Raw genomic sequence first — 8,336 nt, forward strand, 5'->3', positions numbered from 1 at the left:
GCTTGTGAAGCACTAACTCCACGCCTTGTGCGAGTCCTCTTCTATCCCACCCTTTTTTTTGCAATTAACTTCACATTATTATGCTTTAAGACAGCACGCTCTGTGCAGCCAGCTTCTTTAACAATGACTGAGTATGTTAAGGACTGCCGACTGAATAGATGCATTGCAAATTAGCTCAGGCTATAAATGTTACAGTTTTTGGTGTTATGTATACTCAACAATTGTCCCCATTCAAACAAGCAATAACCAAACAAAGCAGTCTGTACTCAAAATAAGTTTTCACCCGTCTTATATTGAACTTTTTTGAGAAACTGATACACGTCTGCCTTCATTCAATAAACCAGTAAATAAATTTACTTAGCAATGTTATTCTGATGTAGAGATGCACCTCTACATGAATCTTTAAACTTTTCTCCAGAAAATGATCTCTGATTGATGACACATTCATGTGAAACTTCTAAGTTGCGAGTGACAGGGCTGAAATGATACCTGAAAAAAAGCTGTATATGGCAAATCAAACTCTTTCTCTTCTACTTTTTCCTCCTTTTACTGCTTTGTTAAACAGATACTGAAAGATGCCAGGTAACGTAGGGTAACTAACGCAAAAGCCTGTATTATTCATCATCATCAAATGTGTGCACGTCTCCCCCTAGTGTTTAAACACCACAATGACTTCTGAGTCTTAATGAAATTGCAGCTTAATTACATCAGCCGGTGTATTTTCTTGATATAGACTGAAAAATGTAAAATCTGTTTTTTTTGTTTTTTTCAATCAGCTGAAAAGTGCATAAGAAACATGATTACTATTCATTCTCTACTACAAATATAACAGAGTTCCACCGATCAACTATATTAAATGGCATAATGAGGATTATGGTGAAAAACTCAATAAAAAAAATCTCTTAAAGTCCCTTATAGTCCAATTAGCTTTCCGATAAAAGGAATGGAAGGTCGTTGTACAAAAACCATTTACCAAAAGACTATTTAACATGGGTTTCCAGAAATTATAAAAAATAAAAATTAGATAGACAGATAGACAGATAGACAGATAGATAGATAGATAGATAGATAGATAGATAGATAGATAGATAGATAGATAGATAGATAGATAGATATTTTTACTGCAAACTGAAAGATTTATAACTTTCTATATCAGGCTTCTTTAGAGTGAAGCTTTAAATACTCTGATGAAATTTTTAATCTGATCAGAGAAATGCAACAAAGGAATTTGATGAACACATATTTGTATTTTATTCAATAAATTGTACAAACTACAAGGCATTTCTAGAAATAACAACTGAAATTCAAACATTGAAATTATGTGACTGCCACATTGTTTCTGTGACCAAACAAAGTGTGGTCGCATTTCTTTGGTTAAATTCTGATTTTAGTTTTGGATTTTACCCTGTTTTGAAATGTTTGGGGCAATGTCACGCAGTAGCACAAATGCGCCACTAGATGACAGATGTGGGAAATGACGGGACTGACGGTGCAACAGTTCTGTGTGGAAAAATCTTCCCTCCATTCGGATGAGAGCTACCAGCACAGCAACACCTTCTCTTGTGGCTCACTCGTTTCCACTGTTAAAACAGGTTATTTGGATCTGCCCGCCTGTCCCTCCACCTGGGACCTGCAACAATTACAGTGAAGAGCAGACAGGGCCGGCCCAAGCCTCCATGGGGCCCTAATCAGTCTTTTGATGTCCGCCTCAGAGGCCACATTTTGAAAGGAAGTTGGACTTTACCTATTAAAGTTTTAGGTGCTCAGCATCATGGATGTAGCTTTGACTTGTTCGCGACTGAATTCACTGTTTCTTTTTGGCCAAATATCTCACGGCAAAATGAAACTGACGACAACCTACCAAGCCGAGTGTGTTTAATGGTGAAAGGGCAGCCGCATTCAAACACAAAACCACTATCAGAAGATAGTTACTTTCTATCAGAAGATAGAAAGTAACTATCTACTTTCTTTACTTTCTCTCCTTAAAGGTGGAAAAGATTAAAAATACCCACTATCTGCCTTTTAGATAGTTACTTTCTTTCCTTAAAGGTGGAAAAGGTTAAAAATACCCACTATCTGCCTTTTAGATAGTTGCTTCCTTTCGTTAAAGGTGGAAAAAGATTAAAAATACCCACTATATGACTTTTAGATAGTTACTTTCTTTCATTAAATGTGGAAAAAGATTAAAAATACCCACTATCTACGCCTTAGATAGTTAAGTTTTTCTCACCAGCAGTCGGAGCCTGTCCCAGCAGATATGAAAAAAAACAAACAAACAAAAAAAACAAACAATTGAAACAGTCCTCACCCAATAAATTTATTGAGGTTCTTATGGATCCGGTCGGTCGGCAGTCGTAGGGACGAGACCTCCAGCTCCCCTCATTCAATTTGGAGGTGAACTGAAGACAAACTCCTCAGATTGGCCAATGCATTCGATCTCTCATCGCCCTTGACCTCTCCACCTCGCCGGATCCTGTTCGTGACTGCAAATTGTTGTGGAAATTTTCCTTTAACAAAGAGTGAGGCAAAACTGTTTCAAGAACCAGACAAAGAATATATTCTTAATCAGTATTTATTCGAAGGCTCAACAGTGTTCAAACGTTCACTGAACGCAGTCAGGAGAAAGAGTCCCGAGCAGAACACAGCTTACAGTTTTATAGGTAGAGGTTCATTCAGATCGCATAGTTCGGTAATCTACTTGGTTACAGGACAGACAGCAGACTGGACAACAGACACGTGTTCCTCATCGCAGTTACTTTTGGTCGGGTTCTTGATATGCTGTGAAGGTGGTGAGGCAGACTCAACGGACCCAGGTTTTAGGGAATGAAATGATGAATTTAATAGTGATGGGCTATCTGAATCCAAGATTCAAGGCTTGTACCAAGTAAAAAGGGGGCGTGTCCGATGAAGCCCTGCTCCAAGGCTTGTCATCTTGTTGAGAACCACGTGACTGGCAACAAACAATGCCTCGCATTACCTGGATCACGGGACTGCTTCATTTTGCGTTTCGGTTTTCAAAGTAAAAGCGCGATGAGCCATGCTGCGTCATTGGTTGTTGACCATTTGGTCGTGCATCAGAGGAGGATATTTGTCTTCAGTGGCCAAAATAAAATGAACATTGACCAACATATTTGATGTGTATTGATGATGGCACCCATCAAAATGTAATGTTTGTTACTGGTTTTCTTAATTGTAGATTATGGTGTTTTTTATGACTTAGACTCTAGAAAGTTTCACTATTATTTGTAGTCTGATTAGCAAAGATATGTCAGTTTTGCACAGCAGAAACAGATTAAATCATGTTGCAGAACTAAAATTCAACATGTAGCCAAATATAAGGGATCAGAGCCAATTAGAAATCCAAGAAAAGCAAACGCCCCAACAGGCACTGCACTTTCAAGACACTAAAACATCAAATGTCTTTATTGTCAAATCTGTCTATGACATAAAAAAAAACTCAACACAACCACTGACGTTCAACATAAACCAGGATTAGACAAATCATTTTAATAATTAAAACAGATGACAATCAAATATGGTTTCATTGATTCTCCTGTTACTAAACATGAGCTTGATAAAAACTGTGACAATATTGCATTTTGTAATTTTTGGAAGTATAATCCGCCTGAATGATAAGGCTGTTAAAGTTTCACCAGCAGATGTCACTAGTGAATGATGAATGAAGCATTGAGTAATGAACCTTTTTGAAAAGCTAAGGGTTGGAAAGCTTCATTGCTTCATGAGGCTTCATTTGCCCATCACTAGAATTTAATGATGAAAATAAACAATAATCCAGGCAGCAAAGAAAGCTAAGGCTCTAAACTGGTAGGAACTGGTAAGACAAAACTAATGACAGACTTGACGGCAGACTGGATGTGACAAGGACCCAACAAGGAACACAGGTGGGTTTAAATACACAGGGAGACAATCAGGAGAAACAACTGACAGCTGGGGACGATCAAAGGATAAATGGGACAACAAGGAGACTCAACAGAACACAGAATCCTAAATAACCACACAAAAAAACAAAATTACTACAAAGCCCATCTTATCCCCTAATCTTATATTCATCAGCAAAGGTTTAAAAATCAGCCTCCGTCCTCTTCTGCTCTACAGAGAGAGGTTTGACTGACAGACCGACCCAACAGGTCAGGTCTCCACATTTACAATATTCACCCCAATGTTTCAACTCACCAACTTTCTTGCTATATTCAGCGACATTTCAGACCAAAAAAAATTATATCAGCTAAAATCAAAATCACCAGACCAGGCTTTTTAAAGATCAGTAACCAGGGATCGGCGAGAAAACTGCAATCGATGCAGCCCTACAGACATATTCATGAGATTCTTTGATTAAATAAATTTCTCTTAAGCGTTACTCCAATAGCTAAAAATGTAATTTATACCAGGTGAGTCTTTCTCCTCTGAGAATGTGGACCGGTACCGGTACTGGACTGATTCTGAGCCTTCACATTTCAACAGAAGTTTCACATAACTTAGAAGTTGATGTAACAATGTTTGTTTTCGCCACAAAATGATTCTGCTCAGCAGCAAACAACATATCCTCAACTACAGCATAGAGCAGCTCATCGATGCAGCAGCTGTGTAGCCTGACGTAAAAACCTTTTGCTACACAATGTCAAACATCGAGAAATTTTAATTATTGTTACCAAACGTTATCAAACACGGCGTTTTGAAACCAAAATACCTCAGAAATATACAGAGCCAACCATGAGAATCAACTCATTTAAAGTTTAAACTCAGTGTCACACAAACACAAAGTCATTGCACAGCAGCTCATGTTACCGGTGAAGTGTGCGGCCGCCAGGGGCCCCAGAAATTTGTATTTTTTTATCCATAAAATAATGATTTCCACATTCATTATCAAATATATATTTTTGTAAAAACAAATCACTTCATATTGAAATTTGTGTCTTTGACATCATAATGACAGAAATTATTACTAAATAAATAAATAAATCAGCTCAACTGAGGGGTGGCCCTAAATGGCTGCTTGGTTTGCTTTTGCCTTGGGTCGGCCCTGTCTACCACCATGCATCTTACATATCCATCTTGCATCACCCACAATAGTGATGCTCTTATTTTTATATGTCAAGTTCATAGTTCAACACACAAATTGTTTTTTAATAAGAGAAATGTTATTGAAATATATGGGAAGAAACTTGCATGAGAAAGACACTTTTGACTGAAGGCACATCACCAAAACATGTGAGGTAACATATGCTGTGAAATAACAAGTGTGCGTCATTATTTATGATCTGGGTAATTTCTGAGTGAAGTTAGTGGACTATAGCATCAACAGCTACAGTGAGGAGATAGATAGTTCTCAAAAATCAGACCAAACACACACTGATGTAGGGAAACTGTGAGAAAAAACTTAATAATAATGTTTGTTTCATTTGGTAGCTGTTTTATTCCCTTTTCTATCTCTTACTTTTAGTCTATTTAATGAAACTGAGTAAAGTTTCCATCACTATTGCTATTAATCAAACAAAAGTAAAGACACTCAAGAGACTGAGTACATAAAGCAGCAGAACACAGTTTTCTTATTCTGCTTTATCCGTGACCTAATTTTGCAATCCAGCTTCTAAAACAGAGGAAGCAGAACTCTATAGAAAAATGTGGAAGCAGATATTTGTTACACACAATTATGTAAACAATCTATGCAAGTTGATTTGATCATCTAATCAACTATACATGGGTTACTTTGTTTTTACATATCTGTCAAAGAGTAAGAAGCAAAATCTTAATAAGCAGCTTTTTCTTAGCAGTGCTACACAAAGAAGCAAAACATGTTTGATGTGCAAGAGATAAATAGTCACACTTTACATGGAAAAAGTTTAAAAGAAAAACATCAACTTATTATCCACTCATTAGTTAGTAGGTATGAAATAAATGTGGATGAGTAACACTTTATTTGACGGGGTGTGAATAAGACTGACATGACACTTTCATAAACACCTGTCATGAACATGAGTAATTCATGTCTATGGTCCCACAAGATGGTAGATTTCTTCTTTACAAAGAAGACCAAGGCACTGTGCGCCTGTTTGTACACAGCTGCCTCTCACTGGTGGAGATGGTGTATTGCACTACTTTAGGATCAATTAATTTAAGAAATGTAAACAGTGCCAGAGCAATATAATATCACCACGTAAAGCTAATTTTTAAAGTTTAATCGGTAATACTTTTATGACAAATTTATGTTAGATCATGATTTATTGGTTAATGTCAAGTTGTCATAACAAAGACATTTTGAATAATGTCAACTTTGTATTAAAAGTGTCATAATTTACAGAATGACACTTTGACAGTCATAAATATTCATGAAGACTTATTCATGTTTACGACAAGTGTTTACGACAGTATCATGTCAGTCTTATTCACAAGCCGTGAAATAAAGTGTTACCTGTGGATGTTTTGGAAATTTCCCCAGCCTGTAAATTTCTGCACAGAACTGATGTTACAGTAGGCGGGAGCGAGGGTTTGATGACTAAGACTCTACTCTGTATAAATACAACATCTACAACCCCAACCAGCAGCACAGTTCAGACAGGCAGCAACAGGGACCAACTTCCAAAACACAGAAGACATCACTGAAGTGGAAACTTTGCCGATATTATGAGATTTTTTTTCTTTTGACTTTGGTTCACACTTGATTTTCTGTCTTTGAAGTTAGTTTTAGCATTTTTGTTGCATTTTGTGCCGCAGCAGAGCACGCCATGAGGTGCTGTGCATTAGTGGTGTGTTTACTTTTGGGAATAGGCGTACAGAACGGATGGAGCCGTCCTGTCAAGTCGGTCTTTGTCACCTTCCCAGGGAACATCGTCAAAAATGTGGCAGATGTGGAGCTGGCACAAGTGAGTAGCAGATGGCAGTGTTGTGGTCAAGATCACCTAAACCGAGACCAAGTCAAGACCAAGACCAGGGTGAATCGAGAATGAGACAAGACCAAGACTTTTAGGGTCAGATACCGAGTCAAGACCAAAACCAGCGACTCGAGCTACATGACACGATAAAACGTGAAATTTGATCAAAATTGCTTCTCAAATTGATCTGAAACATCCATATTTCCATAAAACACCTAGATATTAAATACTTAATGGATTTTACCAATATTAAAAGCAGAACACTCTTTGTTCTGCTTTGCTTCCATCTCTGCGCTTCAAATCTGAGGTGGTTAGGAAGCACATTCAAAACCTTTGGTTGAAATGGTTCGTTAAATTCAAGTCTCCATTACAGACCAGAGAAAACTAAAGAGAATGCAATNAATGACAATGCAAAAGTTAATTAGACTGTAACATGCGCAGTCTGCTGCTCAACCACTGCGGACGCTGCGAAGAATTAAAAACCACTGGGAGTAACTCATGCAGCGGATTTAACAAAAGGAGCCTTCTGGATTCACGTTACCCAGGAGAGCGGCGTTCTGGAGGAGCGCTGCAGAAGAACATCTGTCCGTTTCGGAGAAGCAAAAACACAACCAAAAAAAATAAAAAATCCTGGTAAAAGCGGACACCAGACACTCTGTGAGTGTTAAACACTCACAGAGTTCAATTGATCTGTTTGGATCAAACAGATCCAACTGACTGATGAATTAGCGCAGATTTTATTAGCCCCAGGAGAAAGTGCGTTCAGACCCCAGCGGGTGAAGCGGGTAATTTGAGTGAAGTTGCTTAATTTAATTTATTAAAAGTTATTGGGGCTACGGTCTGTGGTTTTTGTTACTAGGAAGAAAAATGTAGATGCATTTATCTGCTTAATTTGTGATAGGATCTGAATTCACGGTGAATATTAACTAAACCGCATAAAATGCGGCTAAATAGCCGATGTTAATATGATTGTAGTTTCATGGATAAAAATAGTACGTAACCGATTTTTTTATGTTGTCGGTCAAGATAACAGATAACAAAAAAAGTCTAGGGCGACCTGCTGCCCTGACACAAACTCACACACATCTTCATTCACAGTCTTACTTGTAAATCGATTTTTCTTTTCTTGGACGTTTTGATGTTAGCTTGTCGATGTCTCAGTTTTATTCTCTGGGAAAATCAATAAGCAGCTTGAGGTGACTCTGCTGCTCTCTAGTGGCGAGAACGTTGACTGGTAAAAATCAGAATGCAGTATGGGAGATGTAGTTTGTAGTCAATTCGTGCTCAAAACCTATTTTAAGTCAATCATGGGCCTATAAAACGCTGGAGGGGCCACATAAAATGACGTGGTGGGCCACATGTGGCCCGCGGGCCTTGAGTTTGACACATGTGATATAGAGACTAATATCCATCCATCCATTTTCTGAACACCCTTGTCCCTCAGTG

The 8,336-nt window shown here is 38.0% G+C and overlaps 1 protein-coding gene across 2 annotated transcripts in view; it reads left to right on the forward strand.

Annotated features, from left to right (window-relative positions):
* Window positions 1-6,440: 6,440 nt before the first annotated feature.
* The window catches only part of LOC106942044 (matrix metalloproteinase-9-like), a 49,848-nt gene continuing 47,952 nt past the window's right edge, over window positions 6,441-8,336 (forward strand). For both annotated transcript variants that reach the window (XM_015025218.1, XM_015025217.1), the window contains exon 1: window positions 6,441-6,881. In XM_015025218.1, the coding sequence (XP_014880704.1) occupies window positions 6,744-6,881 (138 nt within the window). In that variant the 5' untranslated portion in view covers window positions 6,441-6,743. The remainder of the gene's footprint in view (window positions 6,882-8,336) is intronic.

Source organism: Poecilia latipinna, unplaced genomic scaffold (assembly GCF_001443285.1).
Source record: "Poecilia latipinna isolate Pla-1442-1.1 unplaced genomic scaffold, P_latipinna-1.0 Scaffold4006, whole genome shotgun sequence".
Taxonomy (NCBI): Eukaryota; Metazoa; Chordata; class Actinopteri; order Cyprinodontiformes; family Poeciliidae; genus Poecilia; species Poecilia latipinna.